This window comes from Tursiops truncatus, chromosome 13 (genome assembly GCF_011762595.2).
Source record: "Tursiops truncatus isolate mTurTru1 chromosome 13, mTurTru1.mat.Y, whole genome shotgun sequence".
Lineage (NCBI taxonomy): Eukaryota > Metazoa > Chordata > Mammalia > Artiodactyla > Delphinidae > Tursiops > Tursiops truncatus.
Window position 1 is genome coordinate 9,461,663 of NC_047046.1, and position 24,022 is coordinate 9,485,684.

The following is a 24,022-nucleotide window of genomic DNA, read 5'->3' on the forward strand; positions in this document are numbered from 1 at the left end:
AAGTCAACTTGACACCATCTATGAAAATCAAAATTTCACCTGCCCTTTCACATAGCTATTCTACTTCCAGGAATTTATCCTATAAAGTAAATATACTCAGGACTGCACTAAATGACAAATGCAGAAAGATGCTTATTGCAACATTGTTCATAGTAGTGTGAGACTTGAAACAACTTACATGTCCTTCAAGGGGGACTGGTTAAAATTGTTATGGGACCTTCATATGATGTTACAAAGATCAGAATAGATCTAGATATGCCAGTACAAAAAAACCCAAAAAACAAAAAACTCCAAAACAGAATATTTTACCAAATAGAATACCTAATATTATTCAAGTTTTGTAGAAAAAAGATGTATATGAGAGGTTTACACAGGTACTGCAAAAGACCGAGAACAACAAAGATTCACTGGTACCATTAATAATGGTTACCTCTAGATAGCCGGATTTGGGGATGAAAGAAAACTTCCAGTTTTAACTTTTAAATTCTTTGGAACAGTTCAATTTGTTAGGGTGCTGAAAGCATAGGAGAATTTTTGATTTGTATTTCTATTAATGTAGTGTTGTTTTCACAGCAGTTAAAAAACACCTTTGCAGGGGGCTCCCCTGGTGGCGCAGTGGTTGAGAGTCCGCCTACCGATGCAGGGGACATGGGTTTGTGCCCCGGTCCGGGAAGATCCCACATGCCGCGGAGCGGCTAGGCCCGTGAGCCATGGCCTCTGAGCCTGCGAGTCTGGAGCCTGTGCTCCGCAATGGGAGAGGCCACAACAGTGAGAGGCCCGCACAACGCAAAAAAAAAAACCCAAAAACAAACAAAAAAACACCTTTGCTGAAGAGTTTCTTTTGGGGTGATAAAAAATTCTGGAACCACACAGTGGTCATAGCTGCACAACACTGTGAGCTGCATACTTAAAACGGCAGAATCTACGTTACATAGATTTTACTCCCCAATCCCCCCACACAAATGACTAAAAATATCCACCTATTTGCAATGAAGGAGAACAGGTGAAAGGTATACAGGAATTCTTTGCACTATCTTTGCAACCTTTTTGTAAAACTAAATTTATCCCAAGATTAAAAAAAAAAAACTTAAGGGACAATTATCCCCCTTAAATTTATTTTTTATCCATTTGTCTGGAGTAAAAAAATCCAATTATTTTTGTGAGTATAACTTAAACTAGAAAGGTAGTTTCAATCAGTAGCAATTATCTTCCCAAATAACACTAGTAGAGTCTGTTCTTGCCATGTTGTTGATGAGTTTTTTGCTCCATGTTCAACATCTTTGGCCTGTAATTCCCGACCAAGGCCAGAACACATGCCATCTTCAGCTTAAATGTAAATCTCTTTCCTAACTGCCATTTCTCAGCCACCATGGCTCAGAGATGCTCTGGGCACAAGGAAGTTGCTTTCTACAGGCCAAAATGGAAGATACTTGCATGTAGCATGAGCACAGACATCAGGAGAGCGTCCTGCATTCCACATGGCATCCATCTGGCATGAAACACTGAATTTTTTAGTAAACAGGAAGTCACTGTAGGTTTGCTCCATATATGGGGAGAGCCCTGAAAACCTGGTGATACACACTTGACAATGAGAGTGTGTCCATGGGTATAAAGGAGATTATCTGTTTATGGAACCTGTTAGAATAAAAAAGCTAATTAAAAGAACAGGCCAGTTATACCTACTTTCTTTCCACAGACTGCTTTTCTTTCAGGAGATCATTTAGTCTGTGCTCCAAATTATCACATTTCTCAATTGTTTCTTTAAATTTGGTCTTCATGTTGTTAATCTGAAAGAGCAAACAGAGATCAGTTTCACTTCACAAAGACAAAGCTGTGTGGCCTTTGGGGCTAACATCACAATTTTTTTTCCCAATTACCTGTCTTTAACTTTGATAAACCAAATTTGGAAAAGGTGAGACCATTATCTGAAAGAATTTCTGCAATAGGAATAAAAATTTTGAGAAATCCTTTTTTTCTTACCATTTCTCTAAACCAGGATCAAGAGGGTCAAGAGCTACTGAATGTTGAGTGAAACTGCCAGAAGGTAAAGAAAGAGCTTCAGGCTGTAGAGCATGAGATGATTTATCAGAGGCCAGACCAGAACCCCCCATTCTTTGTTTTTAAATTGAAGCGTAGTTGATGATATTGTGTAATATTGTGTTAGTTTCAGGTGTACAGCAAAGTGATTCATATATATATATATTTCAGATTATTTCCATTATAGGTTATTACAAGACATTGAGTATTGTTCCCTGTGTTATACAGTAAATATTGTTCCCTGTGTTATACAGTAAATCCTTGTTGCTTTCTATTTCATATATAGTAATATCTGTTAATCTCATACTGCCCTTCCTTTCCCCTTTGGTAAACATAAGTTTGTTTTCTATGTCTGTGAGTCTGTTTCTGTTTTGTAAATAGATTCATTTGTATTATTTTTTAGATTTGGATATAAGTGATATCATGTAATATTTGTCTTTCTGTCTGACTTACTTCATTTAGTTTGATAATCTCTAGGTCCATCCATGTTGCTGCAAATGGCATTATTTCATTCTTTTTTACGGCTGAGTAATATTCCATTGCATATATATACCACATCTTCTTTACCCATTTATCTGTGGATGGACATTTAGGTTTCTTCCATGTCTTAGCTACTGTAAACAGTGCTGCTATGAACACCGGGGTGCATTTTTCTTTTCAAATTAGTTTTCATCTTTTCTGAATATATGCCCAGGAGTGGGATTGCAGGATCATATGGCAGGTCTGTTTTTAGTTTTTTAAGGAACCTCCATACTGTTCTCTGTAGTGACTGCACCAATTTACATTCCCATCAACAGTGTATGAGGGCAGAATCTCCAATTCTTAACTGACCAGTTTTTTAACTCTTGAGATCATATTCTAAAAGTTACACTTGACCCTTGAAAAATGTGTGGTCTCAACCCTCCTTGAAGTCGAAAATCTGAGTATAACTTTATTGTCGGCCCTCCATATCCATGGTTCTGCATCTGCGGATTCAACCATTTGCGGATCCTGCAGTACTGTAGCAGGTATCCACTGAAAACAATCCACATATAAGTGGATCTGTGCAGTTCAAATCCATGCTTTTAAGTGACAATTGTATTATCCAAATAATCTGAAGTTACTTGTAACAGGTGATTCTGTTTGGTGCTTTTATCCATCCAATTTCACTATTAATTTACTCATGTACTGTGAAGCCATATGGAACATAAGCAGTTCTTATTTTGAGTTTATATAAAGGCAATTTACAGAGAGAATTCAAATTACATTGTCTTAAAAACTTAAGAGAAATTAAAAATTCTGGTGTATTATGTGTCAGATGGCAGCAATCCTAGCAAGGAGTCTGTGGAAGTCTAGTTATGTAGACACTGGATTCACACAGGTGTTAAGATCTACAGACTTGGGAAACACCTCCACTCCACTTGTCTAAGGACACAGGAAGACAGGTGGATCGTGAGGTAATAATAATAATAATAGGAACAGAAGTGACTGAGGATTTAAATCCTATGGCCCAGGTCCTGGCTAGGTGTTTTATAGGTAGTATCTCATTTATTGTTTATAACAAGCCTATGACTTAGGCATGTAAACTTTTTACGGAAACTGAGGCTTAGAGAAAGGTGAGGCAATACACTCCAAGGTCACCCAGCTCGAGTGACATGGGTTCAAGATTGGACCCCCAAGTCTGGGTCCAAAGCCAATTTCTAAAACTCTCTCTGCACTATACGGGAGGCCAAAGCTCTACAGCAAAGGAAAACTGACCTCTTGGCAAGATTTAAACTCTTAGCAGAGATCCGTGATGCATGCAACATCCATCACGCCAGAAAAAGGGCCACTACTTTTAACGCTTTCTTTTTTTTTTTTTTTTGCGGTATGTGGGCCTCTCACTGTTGTGGCCTCTCCCATTGCGGAGCACAGGCTCTGGACGCGCAGGCTCAGCGGCCATGGCTCACAGGCCCAGCCGCTCCGCGGCATGTGGGATCTTCCCAGACCGGGGCACGAACCCGCGTCCCCTGCATCGGCAGGCGGACTCTCAACCACTGCGCCACCAGGTAAGCCCTTAACGCTTTCTTTTTAAACATTTGCTACGGCTCGCCTAGCAGGTCTCTAACAGCACTGCTCCCTCTTTTTTTAAATAAGAAATTAACTGTTTTGTAGAAATTAACTTTAGAGCCAACGTCATTAAGTTGGAAGAACATGCAATTAAAGAGAGATTTCTAAAAGTTCCTCTATGTCATAAAAATAAAAATAGCTTTCAAATTGCTCTCATTCTATTTGGTATTAATTTTCTCCTCAATATTGTTTTAAAATAAGACCACTAGATCCTTCTGACATTTTCTCTTAAACTGACTCCTGTCAGTTTAGGGAAATTGGAAAGGACAGAAATGACCATCAAAAGGAACCAAACTGTCTGTTTTGGTCACTAAAGACAATAAGCTAAACACATTTAAATCAAGATAAAAAATATCTAGTAACCTCAAAAAGGTTTCTGATATTGCTAGAGACAAATGTTACAATGGCTTAAATTAGTGTTTGTTTTTTTAAAATTTATTTTTGGCTGCACTGGGTCTTTTGCTGCGTGCGGGCTTCTCTAGTTGTGGCGAGCGGGGGCTAGTCTTCGTTGCGGTGTGCGAGCTTCTCATTGCGGTGGCTTCTCTCGTTGCGAAGCATGGGCTCTAGGCACGCAGGCTTCAGTAGTTGTGGCACACAGGCTCACTAGTTGTGGCTCGCAAGCTCTAGAGCGCAGGCTCAGCAGTTGTGGTACACAAGCTTAGTTGCTCCACAGTATGTGGGATCTTCTCGGACCAGGGCTTGAACCCGTGTCCCCTGCATTGGCAGGCGGGTTCTTAACTACTGCGCCACCAGGGAAGTCCTAAATTAGTGGTTTTAAAAGCACTTCTGACCATTAGCCCTCAGTAAGAAACACTTAGTACGTACACACACACACACACACACACACACACACACACACACACACACACACACGCACACACGCACACACACACACCCCCCGATACAAAAGTTTCACAAAACAATATTAAATGTGATACACTCTGACATCTACCCTATGCTAATAAAAATGCCAGTTGTAGCCACCAAACTCAGTTCACAATCCACACCTGGAGAAAGAGCAATTTCTCTATGGAGCTAGAGGTTTAAAAAGAAAAGAGGTATCTTTAGGGGAATGCACCTGTACTGATGGCCTACTCTATGCTCTTATACATGGCCCCACTAAAACTATGAACCTTCAAGTGGGTATGAGCTTCATTTTCCAGAACAGACTCTGCTCACGTACTACAGCAATTGTACTACCTAAGGCATCGGGGGACTGGAATAGTATTATAATTGAAGTCCGCAGTGAATTTCAATCTGCAGCTCCTCTCCTCCCCCACATTACCTTTATATGAGGCCCATGACCAAGAATCTCTGCCAGTGAAATGCACGGTTACTGTTTTCTCCCTGCATGTGCTCTACTGCTGAAGGTGCCAACGGACAGAGGACTGGTCAAAAGGAGGACAGCAGCAGGAACAAAAGGCTTGCATCACCAATTAACTTACGGATAAGTGACATTTTTTACTAGAAAACAAAATATCCTTTTCGAGCTCTTTATTTAGGGCTGCCCTTGCCTCTACCTTATCCCTACCTAAAAGTAGACACAAGTTTCACATTTTTAGCTTCCCTGCCCCTTGACTTGCTTTCCATGGGCATGTGTTAGGGAATGCAGTTAATTCTAAAGAGTCTTAAAGGGCAGAGAGAATCCTGAGCTTAGCTCTCAAGGGTCTGCACAAAGCACTTTAGGTGCTCACGCTGGTACAGCCCATAGAAAAACCCATTAGTGAGGCTGCATGGAGTTGCCAGTGCTCCTCCCTGGGAGCCCCAAACCTGACACCAAGTGGCAGCGACCTCTGCTCTGCCTTGTGAGTGCCATCAGACGCACCTCCTTCCCACGTGGACTCCAATCAAGCCCTATTCAGAACAGTATGTCAAGTGACCTGAAGCCCCTCTGGAAAGGCACTTCCATTGCTTAGAAGGTTTCTGTAAGAATTTCATCATGAACTTTTCACCAAAGATCATTTTAAAGCTGGTGTTAAGCCTTAATGAAAAAACCTGATTTCTCCTCATTTGTAGGCATACTCAGAAACTTGGGCCCATGGGCCTGGCATAAAGTGAAAGCTTGGCCCTGCCTGCTAAGCTCCACGATAACACCAGCTACCACTGAGGTGAGCCCCAAACCCAGCTCTGCAGTCCCCCCATCTGAGGGCCCAGTTGCTGGTGAGGATTCGCAAAGTTATTAAAATAATCACTTTAAAAATAATCATTTAAGTCAATCATTTAAAAACATTTAAAAGCCTTTACTTAACACTAAGAGAATGACTGAATTATGAACAGTCGCTAGGTCCTGATAACGGTTCCCAGAGCCCTAGTTATACACGAACACTCAGGCGCTCACTGGTTTTCAAAGTCCCTGGTCTGGAACCCTCAGGGTTCCTTGTATATGCTGGAGCCAAAGGGCAAACCAAGCAGGTGGAGCTCTGGGCCACTCTGGGCCGGGTTTCCACCAAAATCACATCACTTTTCTCTTCTATCCATCCGAGTAGTGAATGGCCTTTTCTTTAAAGCATTATTTTGTTAAATTTTCAAGACTACTGCCCTAGACTAATAAGGTGCCATGGTGACCACTTCAGCATCTCTGCCTAATTTTATTCCCTTCATTTTCAAAGCACCATCTTGTTGCCTCAGGAGCGCATATTCAGCTCCCCAAAGCAGCTGTTCCCAAGGTGACAAACCAACTGGCTGACTGGAAGTACAAACCCTCATGCACATACTTCTATTTTTTAAATGGAATTGCACAAGGCACTAGAAAACCTGATTGAAGTTAAAAACAAACAACATCCGAACCCCAAAATACCAAGCCTTTAAGTCCAAGGTTTCTTTGGTTTCAGGTATGTAGCAAGTATTTTATTTCTTCCTTAACTTAGTATAGGGCTCAGCACAAAATAAAACTGTGTATAGGGCTCAGCACACAATAAAATCTTCTTGATTTACTAATCCTAGGTGAGAATATATGTCTGCTTCCCTTCTCCTTTTAAATTATGCTTAGTTGATTACATTTGCAATAGCGTATTTCTGTCTCTTCCTTTTCCTCTTTTTGACTAACTTCATTCTCATTGTGGTCTACAATTTCTTGTTCCCTGATACGACCTTCTGGGGCTAAGTCTCTAGCATAATGACAAGTCAGGTGTTTACTACTTCTCCCTGGAAACTTGATGTAGAGTTAGGTTACTGGGGTGAGCCAACTGATTCCAAATCTTTTCTTTTTCCTACCCCTTACTAGCCCCCAGCTTTGTTGAGATTTAACTGACATGTAACAAAGGTTTCTTTTTAGAGGTAAACCAGTTCTCTACCTATAGATGAGACTGAGAAGGAAGACTCTGAGACCCCTTTTTCCCTGTACTCTTCCTTCTCCCCCCAACATCAGGCTATCCTGGCATGTGGCATTTCAGCAGTCACCAGACCAGAAACTTACTTCCTCTGCTGTGTCCTTCTCTATCCGAACTATCTTGTTTTCCCAGTAGATTCGTTGAGACTCCAGCTGGCTTGTTAGTAAATATGAATACTACAAAAACAGAGAATGAACACCAAAACATAAGTCACAGTTGTCAGTCTCTGAAATTCAATTAAAACCTGACTTTTAGTGACCTGCAGAAGATTAAGAAGAACATACAGAATGCATATTACACCTTGGTTCCACTCTACTCAATAAACTAGGGGAACACAGAGATGACAATTACACTTTGGTCCTCTGGGGGCTTACAATCTATAGGGACAAACAGAGAAATGTACAATTTAAAAAACCCTTAGATTTCTGTTTAAGCTGACTTCAAGAAGAACTACATGGTTTTGGGGTTTTTTTTCCCTTCATTTCTTTCTTTTTTTTTTTTTTTACATCTTTATTGGGGTATAATTGCTTTACAATGGGGTGTTAGTTTCTGCTTTGTAACAAAGTGAATCAGTTATACATATACATATGTTCCCATATCTCTTCCCTCTTGTGTCTCCCTCCCTCCCACCCTCCCTATCCTACCCCTCCAGGCGGTTTCGTAGTGTATATATGTCCATGCCTCTCTCTCGCTTTGTCACAGCTCACCCTTCCCCCTCCTCATATCCTCAAGTCCATTCTCTAGTAGGTCTGTGTCTTTATTCCTGTCTTACCCCTAGGTTCTTCATGACATTTTTTTTTCTTAAATTCCATATATATGTGTTAGCATACGGTATTTGTCTTTCTCTTTCTGACTTACTTCACTCTGTATTACAGACTCTAGGTCTATCCACCTCATTACAAATAGCTCAATTTCGTTTCTTTTTATGGCTGAGTAATATTCCATTGTATATATGTGCCACATCTTCTTTATCCACTCATCCGATGATGGACACGTAGGTTGTTTCCATCTCTGGGCTATTGTAAATAGAGCTGCAATGAACATTTTGGTACATGACTCTTTTTGAATTATGGTTTTCTCAGGGTATATGCCCAGTAGTGGGATTGCTGGGTCATATGGTAGTTCTATTTGTAGTCTTTTAAGGAACCTCCATACTGTTCTCCATAGTGGCTGTACCAATTCACATTCCCACCAGCAGTGCAAGAGTGTTCCCTTTTCTCCACACCCTCTCCAGCATTTGTTTCTATATTTTTTGATGATGGCCATTCTGACTGGTGTGAGATGATATCTCATTGTAGTTTTGATTTGCATTTCTCTAATGATTAATAATGCTGAGCATTCTTTCATGTGTTTGTTGGCAGTCTGTATATCTTCTTTGGAGAAATGTCTATTTAGGTCTTCTGCCCATTTTTGGATTGGGTTGTTTGTTTTTTTATTATTGAGCTGCATGAGCTGCTTGTAAATTTTGGAAATTAATCCTTTGTCAGTTGCTTCATTTTCAAATATATTCTCCCATTCTGAGGGCTGTCTTTTGGTCTTGTTTATGGTTTCCTTTGCTGTGCAAAGGCTTTTAAGTTTCATTAGGTCCCATTTGTTTATTTTTGTTTTTATTTCCATTTCTCTAGGAGGTGGGTCAAAAAGGATCTTGCTGTGATTTATGTCATAGAGTGTTCTGCCTATGTTTTCCTCTAAGAGTTTGACAGTTTCTGGCCTTACATTTAGGTCTTTAATCCATTTTGAGCTTATTTTGGTGTATGGTGTTAGGGAGTGACCTAATCTCATACTTTTACATGTACCCGTCCAGTTTTCCTAGCACCACTTATTGAAGAGGCTGTCCTTTCTCCACTGTACATTCCTGCCTCCTTTATGAAAGATAAGGTGACCATATGTGTGTGGGTTTATCTCTGGGCTTTCTATCCTGTTCCGCTGATCTATCTTTCTGTTTTTGTGCCAGTACCATACTGTCTTGATTACTGTAGTTTTGTAGTATAGTCTGAAGTCAGGGAGCCTGATCCCTCCAGCTCCGTTTTTCGTTCTCAAAATTGCTTTGGCTATTTGGGGTCTTTTGTGTTTCCATACAAATTGTGAAATTTTTTGTTCTAGTTCTGTGAAAAATGCCAGTGGTGGTTTCATAGGGATTGCATTGAATCTGTAGATTGCTTTGGGTAGTAGAGTCATTTTCACAATGTTGATTCTTTCAATCCAAGAACATGGTATATCTCTCCATCTATTTGTATCATCTTTAATTTCTTTCATCAGTGTGTTATAATTTTCTGCATACAGGTCTTTTGTCTCCTTAGGTAGGTTTATTCCTAGATATTTTATTCTTTTTGTTGCAATGGTAAATGGGAGTGTTTTCTTGATTTCACTTTCAGATTTTTCATCATTAGTGTATAGGAATGCCAGAGATTTCTGTGCATTAATTTTGTATCCTGCTACTTTACCAAATTCATTGATTAGCTCTAGTAGTTTTCTGGTAGCATCTTTAGGATTCTCTATGTATAGTATCATGTCATCTGCAAACAGTGACAGCTTTACTTCTTCTTTTCCGATTTGGATTCCTTTTATTTCCTTTTCTTCTCTGATTGCTGTAGCTAAAACTTCCAAAACTATGCTGAATAAGAGTGGTGAGAGTGGGCAACCTTGTCTTGTTCCTGATCTTAGTGGAAATGCTTTCAGTTTTACACCATTGAGGACGATGTTGGCTGTGCGTTTGTCATATGTGGCCTTTATTATGTTGAGGCAAGTTCCCTCTATGCCTACTTTCTGCAGGGTTTTTATCATAAATGGGTGTTGAATTTTGTCGAAAGCTTTCTCTGCATCTATTGAGATGATCATACGGTTTTTCTCCTTCAACTTGTTAATATGGTTTATCACATTGATTGATTTGAGTATACTGAAGAATCCTTGCATTCCTGGAATAAACCCCGCTTGTTCATGGTGTATGATCCTTTTAATGTGCTGTTGGATTCTGTTTGCTAGTATTTTGTTGAGGATTTTTGCATCTATGTTCATCAGTGATATTGGCCTGTAGTTTTCTTTCTTTGTGACATCCTTGTCTGGTTTTGGTATCAAGGTGATGGTGGCTTTGTAGAATGAATTTGGAAGTGTTCCTCCCTCTGCTATATTTTGGAAGAGTCTGAGAAGGATAGGTGTTAGCTCTTCTCTAAATGTCTGATAGAATTCACCTGTGAAGCCATCTGGTCCTGGACTTTTGTTTGTTGGAAGATTTTTAACCACAGTTTCAATTTCAGTGCTTCTGATTGGCCTGTTCAAATTTTGTATTTCTTCCTGATTCAGTCTTGGCAGGTTGTGCATTTCTAAGAATTTGTCCATTTCTTCCAGGTTGTCCATTTTATTAGCATAGAGTTGCTTGTAGTAATCTCTCATGATCCTTTGTATTTCTGCAGTGTCAGTTGTTACTTCTCCTTTTTCATTTCTAATTCTATTGATTTGAGTCTTCTCCCTTTTTTTCTTGATGAGTCTGGCTAATGGTTTATCAATTTTGTTTATCTTCTCAAAGAACCAGCTTTTAGTTTTATTGATCTTTTTTATCATTTCCTTCATTTCTTTTTCATTTATTTCTGATCCGATTTTTATGATTTCTTTCCTTCTGCTAACTTTGGGGTTTTTTTGTTCTTCTTTCTCTAATTGCTTTAGGTGCAAGGTTAGGTTGTTTATTCGAGATGTTTCCTGTTTCTTAAGGTGGGCTTGTATTGCTATAAACTTCCCTCTTAGAACTGCTTTTGCTGCATCCCATAGGTTTTGGGTTGTCGTGTCTCCATTGTCATTTGTTTCTAGGTATTTTTTGATTTCCTCTTTGATTTCTTCAGTTATCACTTCGTTATTAAGTAGTGTATTGTTTAGCCTCCATGTGTTTGTATTTTTTACAGATCTTTTCCTGTAATTGATATCTAGTCTCATAGCATTGTGGTCGGAAAAGATACTTGATACAATTTCAATTTTCTTAAATTTACCCAGGCTTGATTTGTGACCCAAGATATGATCTATCCTGGAGAATGTTCCATGAGCACTTGAGAAAAATGTTTATTCTGCTGTTTTTGGATGGAATGTCCTATAAATATCAATTAAGTCCGTCTTGTTTAATGCATCACTTAAAGCTTGTGTTTTCTTTTTTATTTTCATTTTGGATGATCTGTTCATTGGTGAAAGTGGGGTGTTAAAGTCCCCTACTATGAATGTGTTACTGTCGATTTCCCCTTTTATGGCTCTTAGTATTTGCCTTATGTACTGAGGTGCTCCTATGTTGGATGTATAAATATTTACAATTGTTATATCTTCTTCTTGGATCGATCGCTTGATCATTATGTAGTGTCCTTCTTTGTCTCTTCTAATAGTCTTTATTTTAAAGTCTATTTTGTCTGATATGAGAATTGCTACTCCAGCTTTCTTTTGGTTTCCATTTGCATGAAATATCTTTTTCCATCCCCTTACTTTCAGTCTGTATGCGTCTCTAGGTCTGAAGTGGGTCTCTTGTAGACAGCATATATATGGGTCTTGTTTTTGTATCCATTCAGCCAATCTGTGTCTTTTGGTGGGAGCATTTAGTCCATTTACATTTAAGGTAATTATCGATATGTATGTTCCTATTCCCATTTTGTAAATTGTTTTGGGTTCGTTATTGTAGGTCTTTTCCCTGTCTTGTGTTTCTTGCCTAGAGAAGTTCCTTTAGCATTTGTTGTAAAGCTAGTTTGGTGGTGCTGAACTCTCTCAGCTTTTGCTTATCTGTAAAGGTTTTAATTTCTCCATCAAATCTGAATGAGATCCTTGCTGGGTAGAGTAATCTTGGTTGCAAGTTTTTCTCCTTCATCACTTTAAATATGTCCTGCCAGTCCCTTCTGGCTTGCAGAGTTTCTGCTGAAAGATCAGCTGTTAACCTTATGGGTATTCCCTTATGTGTTATTTGCTGTTTTTTTTTTGTTTTGTTTTGTTTTTTTTTGCGCTACAGGGGCCTCTCACTGTGTGGCCTCTCCCGTTGCGGAGCACAGGCTCCGGACGCACAGGCTCAGCAGCCATGGCTCACGGGCCCAGCCGCTCTGTGGCATGTGGGATCCTCCCGGACCGGGGCACGAACCCCTGTCCCCTGCATCGGCAGGTGGACTCTCAACCACTGCGCCACCAGGGAAGCCCTCCCTTGCTGCTTTTAATATGTTTTCTTTGTATTTAATTTTTGACAGTTTGATTAATATGTGTCTTGGCATATTTCTCCTTGGAAATATCCTGTATGGGACTCTCTGTGCTTCCTGGACTTGATTAACTATTTCCTTTCCCATATTAGGGAAGTTTTCAACTATAATCTCTTCAAATATTTTCTCAGTCCCTTTCTTTTTCTCTTCTTCTTTTGGAACCCCTATAATTCGAATGTTGGTGCATTTAATGTTGTCCCAGAGGTCTCTGAGACTGTCCTCAGTTCTTTTCATTCTTTTCTCTTTATTCTGCTCTGCAGTAGTTATTTCCACTATTTTATCTTCCAGGTCACTTATCCGTTCTTCTGCCTCAGTTATTCTGCTATTGATCCCATCTAGAGTATTTTTAATTTCATTTATTGTGTTGTTCATCATTGTTTGTTTCATCTTTAGTTCTTCTAGGTCCTTGTTAAATGTTTCTTGCATTTTGTCTATTCTATTTCCAAGATTTTGGATCATCTTTACTATCATTATTCTGAATTCTTTTTCAGGTAGACTGCCTATTTCCTCTTCATTTGTTTGGTCTGGTGGGTTTTCACCTTGCTCCTTCATCTGCTGTGTATTTCTCCGTCTTCTCATTTTGCTTATCTTACTGTGTTTTGGGTCTCCTTTTTGCAGGCTGCAGGTTCGTAGTTCCCGTTGTTTTTGGTGTCTGTCCCCAGTGGCTAAGGTTGGTTTAGTGGGTTGTGTAGGCTTCCTGGTGGAGGGGACTATTGCCTGTGTTCTGGTGGATGAGGCTGGATCAGCTTGGTGGTCGTTGAGTGAAGCTGGGTGCTGGCGTTGAGATGGAGATCTCTGGGAGATTTTCGCCGTTTGATATTATGTGGAGCTGGGAGGTCTCTTGTTGATCAGTGTCCTGAAGTTGGCTCTCCCATCTCAGAGGCACAGCACTGACTCCTGGCTGCAGCACCAAGAGCCTTTCATCCACACGGCCGGCACAAGGTGGCCATCCCCGGTTTCACATCAACATGATCTCAGGCACAAACCTCCTTGTTTTTCCATTTTGTCTTTAAGTTACTTGTTGAAACAACGGCCCGCCGTCCTCACGACTGTCGCGGCTTTAGCCGCCAGGGCCCCTCCGGAGCCAGCAGCCTCAGTGAGGCCGCTCTCCCCTCGGGCTCCGGGGCAGTTCCGTGACGGTGGAGGGAATAGACCCCAAGCCGCCGGGAGTTCCCTACATGGTTTTAAATCAAAGTGTAACTCAAATCAGCTCATCCATCTGCCCCCTACAGGAAGCTGTCCCTGTCACTCCCAGCCCTGGGTTAATTGCCTCTCTCGGCTCCCACGACACTGTGCCTATCATTACCAGCATTTATGACATGAGCACTTAATCACCGGTTTGCCTGCCTCTCTCCTTGACTGGACTGAACTCTTTGAAAGCAAGGATTATATCTTCATTTTTGTACCCCCAGTGCCTGGCACATTCTGGATGTCAAGAAATGTTTGCTGCCTGAATGCATGAATGAATGAACAGTGCTGTGCAACTACAGAGAAAGGAGAGGATCCGGTAGGACTTCTGAGAGAAGGTGAGATTTGAGAGGACTCTTGACAGACAGACAGGAGGAGGAGACAGATTCCAGAGAACTAACAAGATGTGAGCTGCGGATGTTTAGAATTGCTTCAGAGATGAAGTGAGACCAATGAGGCTGGGGTGTAGGGTATGGAGAGATGGGGCCTATGGAAGGCTCTGGGGTATGATATTGAGAAATAAGAGCCAAGGAGTGGCAAGATCACATCTGCATTCTGGAAAGACCATTCCAGGAGACTGGAAGAGATCTAATCATGTTTGCAGGCCAGAGAAGAGAATGAAAGAGCAACAGAAAGAAAGGACAATTGGAAGACTGTATGTGTGTGTGTCACTAGAATGTATGCTCCATGAGGGCAGGGAGTCTATTTAATGCTGAGCTCCCAGCAGCACATGGAAGAGTGGCTAACAGATGGCAACCCTCAATAAGTATTCACTGAGTGAACATACTTAATTTGGAAGAGTTACTACAAACTTAACATTAAAAATTTGAATTTTTGGGGGGGACTTCCCTGGTGGTCCAGTGGTTAAGAGTCCGCCTCCCAATGCCGGGGACGCGGGTTCGATCCCTGGTCGGGGAACTAAGATCCCACATGCCGCAGAGCAACTAAGCCCACAAGTGCTGCAACTACTGAGCCCGCGCACTCTGGAGCCCAAGCACCACAACCGGAGAGAAGCCCTCCCGCCGTGACGAAAGATCCTGCATGCCACAACTGAGACCTGATGCAGCCAAAAATAAAAATAAATAAATAAATATTGAAAAAAAAAGATTTGTATTTTTTTCACATCAATACAATTTATTAATGGTAACATCAGCTCTATTTTAGGCCATCCCACTGACCTTAAGAGTCTAGAGATAAGCAAGTTTTCAAATGTCCACCTCCTCCCAAGGTTAAGGTATTTGTTTTAAAATTAATCATTTTGAAATTTATAAAATAGGACTCATGTTAAACTTTTCCTTCCTTAATATAAAATTTACACATCAATTTTATAGTAGATGGGGTTTACTGCTATGAGAAAAATAAGACTGTGGTAATTTTATTGCTTCCTTAATTATATGAAAACCCTAAAAATGGCTTTATCTATATAAGGGTCCAATTATAAAAGCCAGCCCAATATATGGGAAAAAGCTTCTCAGCATGGAAAGATGTATTGGGGTTAACTTATCCTGACCAAGTTTGCTCAATTTCCAACAGCTACTGTGATGCCAACAGGAAGAATTTTTTTTTTATAACTTTTTTTTCCAAGAATATATTTTATTTTTTGGCCACACCGTGCAGCATGTGGGATCTTAGTTCCCCGACGAGGGATCGAACCCGTGCCCCCTGCAGTGGAAGCATGGAGTCCTAACCACTGGACCACCAGGGAATCCCCCCCAACAGGAAGATTCTTAAACATTTTTTTTTTTTTTTTTTGCTGTACGTGGGCCTCTCACTGTTGTGGCCTCTCCCGTTGCGGAGCACAGGCTCCAGATGCGTAGGCTCAGTGGCCATGGCTCACGGGCCCAGCCGCTCCGCGGCATGTGGGATCTTCCCGGACCGGGACACGAACCCGTGTCCCCTGCATCGGCAGGCAGACTCTCAACCACTGCACCACCAGGGAAGCCCAGGAAAATTCTTAACTTCCACCTTTATCACAGCTATAGAGGACAACACTAATACTGAACTTGAGACAACCAGGAACATGACACTGAAGGTAATAAGGCTCAGTGAAACTTATTAGATTTTCAAAGAAGAAAATAAGATGGAATAAAAATATTTTTATAATCCTTCAGAGCAATACAGATCTTTAAAACAAAAGCTAACATGCAGGGCATATGGCAAAATTAAAAGCCCAAACAACCTTTCAAGTTAGAGTAGTAAAAAGCAGTAGACATAGGTATTCAGTAATTATTAATAAAATATCTTACCTCTAACTGTAAGGCATCTATTTTCTCCTCCTGGCAAGTATCACCCTCACATTCATACTGTACTATCTTTCCATCTGTTTTACTTGCGACCAGTCGATGGACATAATTATCTAAAGAAAAGAATGAGTCAACTAAGGCATGTTTCTTCAGAATGAAAAGGGTCTCCATAAGCCTTTAACTTTGACAAAATTATGTTTTTACAGATCCAAATTAAATGCCTTGCAATATTTCTTTAAAAGTGGGTTAAATCATTTGAATTAAAAAAAAAAAAGAGAGGGCAGAGTGTAAGTATTAACTCTCTTTATCCTCTGCAGTGCAGGCCATTCACAGGAAATAGTGCCCTATGGGGCACCATGAGAACTGGAGTTTGCCACAGCTGTCAGGAAGACTTCAAGCTGTGAGAGCAAGGGGAGAGGTTCTGATGGAGACGTTTTCAGAAAGAATGAATCCAAATTAGAAAATGGGAGCGGTGTTCACCTCCAGCATAGTCCCAGACTCGATGGTTGGTGAGCTGCATGGCATATGTGTGCTGGGTCTCCTCGAAGTGCTTATAGGCATGTCGACTCACATACCGTCCACATCCTATGTGGCCACATATTAAACAAATCCACAGGTTCTGCCGAGAAGGAGGTAAGATCTTAATTAGTTACATAAAAACACATGACCTGGTCCACTGGGGTGGAAAGAGGAGAGCCTGACACAGGATGAGGTTTAGAGTTGTTTCTACAGGAGTTCTGAATAAATATGTTTAAAACCCAACAAGCAAGGATGCTTTTAGGGGTCAATTAGTTTTTCGCTCTGGATTCTATGGAACTCTATGTAAATAGCAAGAAAAAATAATCACAATTATCAACAAAAGTCTAGGTGTTTTTAAAGGACAAAGAATGAAACCATAAAGTATTCTGTGTATGAGTAAAATAGTTTGTGTATTTTTATTTTTTGCCTGACCCTGGACAAAAAGAAAAAAAAAAATCAGTCTCAAAAAGAATTGAAAAGAATTTACACCACACTGGGTAGAAGAAAATCCCAGATGATTAAAGCCGCGTGCGTTACTCTTCCCCACCACTCGTTACTTACTTCCTGAACGCCACACTCGAAACACTTATTTTCTTCTACTGGCTCTGGTGTTTGACAATATCGGCAAACAGGGCACCTATAAAGGACACCAAAAAATAATAATACAGATTAAATATAAAAGACAGCTGTCACAGAACCCAAAAGTCAAAAATGTAATTGTATATCCTCCCTCTCTTATATAATAGTTTTAAGTTTATCGTAATTAAGGACATCATTCAAAAGACAAATGCTTTCAAGCTATTCTCAAATGAAATGAAAACCACAAAATTTTTAAAAATTAATTAATTTATTTATTTTTGGCTGCATTGGGTCTTCGTTGCTGCATGAGGGCTTTCTCTAGTTGCTACAAGTGGGGGCTACTCTTTTTTTTGTTTGTTTATTTTTTTGTGGTACGCGGGCCTCTCACTGCTGTGGCCTCTCCCGTTGCGGAGCACAGGCTCCGGACACGCAGGCTCACCAGCCATGGCTCACGGGCCCAGCCGCTCCATGGCATGTGGGATCTTCCCAGACCGGGGCACGAACCCATGTCCCCTGCATCGGCAGGCAGACTCTCAACCACTGCACCACCAGGGAAGCCCGGGGGCTACTCTTTGTTACAGTGCACGGGCTTCTCATCGCAGTGGCTTCTCTTGTTGCGGAGCATGGGCTCTAGGCACGTGGGCTTCAGTAGTTGTGGCACGCGGGCTCAGTAGTTATGGCTCACGGGCTTAGTTGCTCTGTGGCATGTGGGATCTTCCCAGACCAGGGCTTGAACGCGTGTCCCCTGCAATGGCAGGCACATTCTTCACCACTGCACTACCAGGGAAGTCCCACAAAATATTGATAAAGCTGAGGATAAGGGAAAAATCTTGATCTGCCTCATATCTTTCTCCACTCTTCTGTCTAAAGCTTAGGTAATCAAAGAACTAAATATTTATAGGTTAGAATTAGAGACTTGAGACGAGTTGTTAATTTTGTTTCATGTCTGGCTACCCACAATGTATTTTTACTTCAATCTACCTTATCCCCACTTCTCAAGGTTTTAAATCATCCAAAATGTACCCTGTCCTCTCAAGGTTGCTCCTAAGAGTTGAAACTAAATTCTGTAGTAAACTTCACTAAAAAAAAAAGTTAATGGCCTTCATGAAACACATACAACATTTTGTCATACAATGAATTTCATCTGGAAAAAGACACCAGTGCTCGGTGAGTACTAAAGTTTCAATTTACAAAAAGCCAATAAAAATGGCACAGAAGCCAAACTCATAGATACATAGAGCAGAAAGGTGGCTACCAGGGGCTGGGAAAAGGGGGAAACGGAGATGTTGGTCGAGAGGTACAAACTTTCAGTTACGCAAGATGAGTAAGTTCTAGAGAACTGGTACACATCAATGTTGACTATAATTGACAATATTGTACTGTGTTCTTCCAGGGGCTGGGAAAAGGGGGAAACAGGGAGATGTTGGTCAAGAGGTACAAACTTTCAGTTATGCAAGATGAGTAAGTTCTAGAGAACTGGTACACATCAATGTTGACTATAATTGACAATATTGTACTGTGTTCTTAAAATTTACTAAGAGGGTGGAGCTTCGTTGTTCTCACAACAAAAAAAAAGAAAAGTAAAAACAAAAAGGGAAAACAGTAAAAGTGTGAAGTGATGGATATGCTGACTTGCTTGGCTGTGGTGAGCATTTTACAGTGTTGATGTATATCGGGTCATCTAGTTGTACACCTTAAATATATACAATTTTTGATTGTCAATTATACTTCAATAAAAATGAAAAAAAATTGAAAAAATCCATTAACCCTTATACTCAAGACAAAGTAATGCTAAGTACCAGTCACGAATATTTGTGTCCAATTGGCAAAAATGATAGAAAGTAGGTGATAGTTGAGGCTAAGTGAACTGGCACCAAGAAGAAAGAATGCTCAAGATATAACTAGTATCAGTTTGTTACCCTACTGAATAGATAAAACCAAGGAATGGAAATAAGCAGGAAGAACACTAAGTTCTTATCACAGATAAGGACTATGTTTCCCAAGAGAAAGCTAAAGGATTTAGTCTGTCTCTTTCTTTAGTACCAAAAGAGAAGACAGGACAAACTTGAAGAAGTAACAAAAGTGGCAGCTAGGGACTTCCCGGGTGGCCCAGTGGTTAAGAATCCACCTGCCAATGCAAGGGACACGGGTTTGAGCCCTGGCCGGGGAAGATTCCACATGCCGCAGAGCAACTAAGCCCGTGCACCACAACTACTGAGCCTGTGCTCTAGAGCCCACAAGCTACAACTACTGAAGCCCGTGTGCCACAACTACTGAAGCCCACGTGCCTAGAGCCCGTGCTCCGCAACAAGAGAAGCCACTGCAATGAGAAGCCCACGCACCATAACAAAGAGTAGCCCCCACTCACCACAACTAGAGAAAGCCCGCGCACAGCAACGAAGACCCAATGCGGCCAAAAATAAATAATAAATAAATTTATTAAAAAAAAAAGAAGTGGCAGCTAGGACTCCACAAGCAGTCTTGTCAAACGTAGGAACTAGCTCTGTGTCATCACTTCAGTCTTTGTGGCAGCTGTGGTAGTGGTGGGATAAGAAAACAGCAAACGAATTCTGAAATCTAATTTTCTACACTGTGCCAAAATGATCTTTCCGAAATGTATGATCCTGAGAATAAAAAGGAAAAAGGGGGGAAAATTATAAAAATAAACTTATCTGTATTATACAATTAGCCCTCTATGATATACCATCTCATCTGTCTATTAAAAAATAACAGTTCATTCAATTCTTCCTGCCTTCCCTTCAAAAATAATTTTGAGTTGTAATCTTATTTTCCTGAGGAGATATTTGGGGAAATCCTCTCAGAATGTCCTTCCCTGACAAAAAACCACCCTTCGTGACCTGGTACCAATACCGCCTTCTGTAAGCAACCCTTCCAGACCACCCCAGCGGGGCAGCTGGCTCTCTCTCATATCTACCTCGAATTGTAAGCATACATGTATGTGTGACTCTCCCTTAGCAGATCAATGTTCCCGAGGAGGGTCTGTGTTTGTTTCTCTCCCCCTCGGCACACAGCACTGTAGTTGCACACAGAGAGGCTCAAAACCCACTTGCTGAAGGCACGGCATGGTTTTGAGGGCAGCTGCCCGGTGGGTTGAATTCTGGACCCAGTTCTGGCATTCGTTCTCTGTCATGACACTTTGAGCATGCTAATTTTCACCTCTGGGCCTCTGTCTCCTCTTCTATAAAATGAGGAGGTTGGACAAGATGGTCCCTGGGGAAACTTCCAACTTGAAAATGCTATGGTTTTACAAAACTTAACTTGTACTGAAAGTAAAATTGGAGTGGCAGGAAACAAAGAAGCATCCAGAACTTAAATGGTATAGCAGATGGACACAAGATACAGACAGACCCTTTATGGAACACAAACATCTCAGCGTGGCTTTATTCAAGGCAAATTTAAACCTGGACAATTCTCTGAAGAACCCTCAAATGATACCCCAGAATTGACCAAGGACTCTACAGAACTGGGGCAAGATTCTTCTCCAGGTAAACAAGCCACGGAAAAGCCCGGGTCTATTTGCTCAAAGATATTTACTGAGCTCCTATGCACCACGTCTCCTGCTAAGTGTGAGCGGCATAGCAGAGAACAGCCAGACAGGGTCCCTGCTCTGTAAAGCTGACCACGTGGGGGCAGAGAACAGAGACTCCTGTGGACTTTCGCCCCTCCTTATTCCTGGGCTTTGGAACGTGATTTCCCCCTTCCCGTGCACACCCCCTCCCCTACACTGCCTTCTCGCCGGTTCCACTGTTCAGCTGGCTAACTCCTGTTCATCCTCCCTGAGAGGCTGCCTCTCAGACAGCCCTGGCTGTGTCAGGGCCCTATTCTCGAGTCACAATGCTGCAACGCTGCTCCTTTGTAACACTTGCAATGGCCGTAATTTCACATTTATTCGTGCGATTATTTGATTCTGCACCTTCCTCTCTGTACTGGGAAACCCATGAGGCCAGCGTCTGAAGGCCACAAGGCCTTTCTAGCTAAGACCCACAATGCAGTTTGCAAAGGGAGCAGCAACCTCTGACTGAAAAAAAAAAAAAGGTACAGGTTACACCTCAGTTCTTTGCACAATGCCACCCTACAAATAGGGCCTCTGTTGCACTGGGAAACAGGAGAACATAGGTGTGTGTGTGCCTCATACTTAGTGACTACTGTTACTACTGGCCACCAAGCCATCAACAACATGGTAAATCCAAAATGTCAGATTGCTGTAGCCCAGCAATCTGGGCTTTGATAAGAAAGCCCAGTAAAGATAAGAAAGCCAAAGTAAAGAGTAGACATAAAGTGCAGGTGATAAACAAGATTTTAGACCTGGATGTCATTTTAGCATGAGAGCCTCAAAGCTAAACTTCCCCCCACCCCCTCATTTTCTGGCTCTTCGAAGGAAAGAACAATTCATGCTGCTTTGGGACATTCCATAAGCATTCAGAACTGGCACACTAAAAGGGACTTGGTCTAGGAATGCTGATCCTCACGTGAACTGAGGAAAGCAAAGAAGAAACACGGAAGGCCCTTCTATGTGACCTCTTCACCATCGTGGTACCCAGGTTTATAAAGTCAAATACTTGGAGTGATTCATTTTGGGGGGGCGGCTGTTCTTAATTCTGGGAAAGGGTAATAATGAGCTTTGACAGGGTAGGGGGGTAACCTCCTGCACTCACGTTGTGTCATCCCAGCGCTGCAGACACTGGCTGTGGAAGCTGTGGTTACATAAGGTGGTGAGAATGCCGTTCACGGACTCGTCCATGCGCTCCAGACACACTGTGCACTTGGGGAGCTCCGTTAGGTCCATCACAGGGAGGCTGGCCCCCTACAGGGAAACACCTCGAATAAGCCTCACTTGTCATCCACGGGTTCTAATTTTTTTTTTCTTTTAAAGCAACAGTTTTCCTGTTACTTTTTGACTCCTCGCAGGATGTTCTCAGTATTATTGATTTGTGAAAATAAATTGGTAAGATTTTCATCCATGCAACAAATATTAATTAAGCACCTCCTACAGTCCCAGCACTGTGCTAGGCACTATGGATACAGTGGCAAACAAAGCAGACAAGGATGCCTGCCCTCACAGAGCTGACATTCTAGGAGGGGAAACTGCTGCCAGAATCTTCTGTTACCAGACTCCTTGCTCTAACTCTGAATGGCCATGACTATACTGGAACACAAAGGAATAAAAGCAGGAGAACAGGAGTGTATCTGAATGATTTTTCCACAGAGTAAATTAAAACTTGACACTTTCCACTAAGTGATAACAGTATCAACAACAGTGATTTTATTTATTTATTCATTTAGCACATACTTATTAATTCTCTGCTATGTGTGCCAGACACTGTTCTAGGTGTGGGGCAATGGTGAGCAAAAACAGATTCAGTAAGTCCCAGAAAACAAAGTCTGTCCCTGTCCTCACACAGCTTAGACTCTAGTAGAGAGACATACGAAATTCAAAATTTTAAAAAGTATAATTACCTATGGTTATAAATGCTATGAAAGAACAGGGTGTGAAATAGGGGGCATAACAATCTAGGTGGTCAAGAAAGGCACCTCTAACACAGCGGTGTCTGACCCAAGCCCTGCCAACTGTGGGACTATTGAGGCAAAGGTAAGGCGTACAAATGAGGACACACTGAGAAAACTCACATTAATCTGTGGTCCCTGAAGAGAAGATATTTACAGGAAATCTCTCAAGAAGCCGTGTTCATTTAGAGAAAGGAATTTCTAAAACTGAGGCCTTGCCCAGCAACTGGCAAAAGGGAAGACTGATTTTATCCTTTGCCAATTTTTATCTTACCTAATCTAATGACAGAGCAATCTAATCAGAACTTATTCCTATCAAGCTGAATTCAAGGTAAAAAGACCTTTAGGGCTACTTTAAAACAAAGGAAATATTAAAAGCATAACTGAGCTAGACCTACTACTTTATAAAATGATTCAAACAGCACGTATTATAGGAAAGCTTCCCATGGAGGGTGGGAGATCAGGGGAATCATAAATTGCTATCAAAACAGAATCAAAAATCAGGACGAGGATTAAGGGTTAACATTTCAAACAAAAACATTTCTTTTAGGCTCTAGGCAACGTTTCATCCATCTGGAATAGATACATACTCATTTTCAACAACACAGATAATACCCTTTTTTTTAAAAAATACTTTGGACAATTTTTAAAACTTGAGATAAAATTCACATATGTAAAATTTGCCATTTTAAAGTGGTTTTTAGTATATTCACAAGGCTGTGCACCCATCACACCACCACCTAATTCTAGAACATTTCTATCACCCCCAAAAGAAACTTTGTTCTTGTTAGCAGTCACTCCTCACTTCTCTCTCCCCCAGCCTCTAGCAACTAATCTATTTTCTGTCTCTATGGACTGGCCTATTCTGGACATTTCTGCAGATATCTTAACTTCCAACTTTATACCATTCTGATATGTTTATATCAAATATAAGAATTATTCACACTTACATCTTCAGATTTCAGTACTTCAGCCCTCTCCACATAGACCAGCTGGCAAACATCATCTTCTATTGAGTTGAACTGGCGGCCATTGCATGCCATGTAAAAACTATCTGCATCGGCCTAGGTGAACCAGTGGGGAAAAGGAAAAAGTTAAGAGAGAGATCCTGAAAACGTGCTTTCTATTCAAGATGCATGGCTTCAATTATTCTGTTCTTCAGCTTTTAAAAGTTATACTTAGGAGAGAAAGCAACTGCCAAAAGTAACATCTATGGCAGCAGGTTCACAGGCTAACTGAACCCTGCAGGTCAATATCCTACATCTCTACAATTTTTCCTGATACGTGATAGTCTTACTGGAACTAG

The 24,022-nt window shown here is 41.1% G+C and overlaps 1 protein-coding gene and 1 long non-coding RNA gene across 3 annotated transcripts in view; one reads left to right on the plus strand and one right to left on the minus strand.

The window, feature by feature from the left end:
* BRAP (BRCA1 associated protein) overlaps window positions 1-24,022 on the minus strand; it is a 37,578-nt gene that overhangs the window by 2,998 nt on the left and 10,558 nt on the right. Inside the window, exons 5-11 of one of the 2 annotated variants that reach the window (XM_019950283.3) lie at window positions 23,667-23,780; window positions 21,867-22,015; window positions 17,173-17,248; window positions 16,573-16,711; window positions 16,096-16,205; window positions 7,541-7,630; window positions 1,684-1,787 (exon numbers count right to left, since the gene is read on the minus strand). In XM_019950283.3, the coding sequence (XP_019805842.1) occupies window positions 1,684-1,787; window positions 7,541-7,630; window positions 16,096-16,205; window positions 16,573-16,711; window positions 17,173-17,248; window positions 21,867-22,015; window positions 23,667-23,780 (782 nt within the window). The remainder of the gene's footprint in view (window positions 1-1,683; window positions 1,788-7,540; window positions 7,631-16,095; window positions 16,206-16,572; window positions 16,712-17,172; window positions 17,249-21,866; window positions 22,016-23,666; window positions 23,781-24,022) is intronic. The other variant, XM_019950284.3, reaches the window with a different exon arrangement.
* LOC117307610 (uncharacterized) lies at window positions 5,061-16,054 on the plus strand. The gene is made up of 3 exons (XR_004521416.2): window positions 5,061-6,233; window positions 6,735-6,956; window positions 14,074-16,054. It is a non-coding gene; the product is annotated as an uncharacterized lncRNA (long non-coding RNA).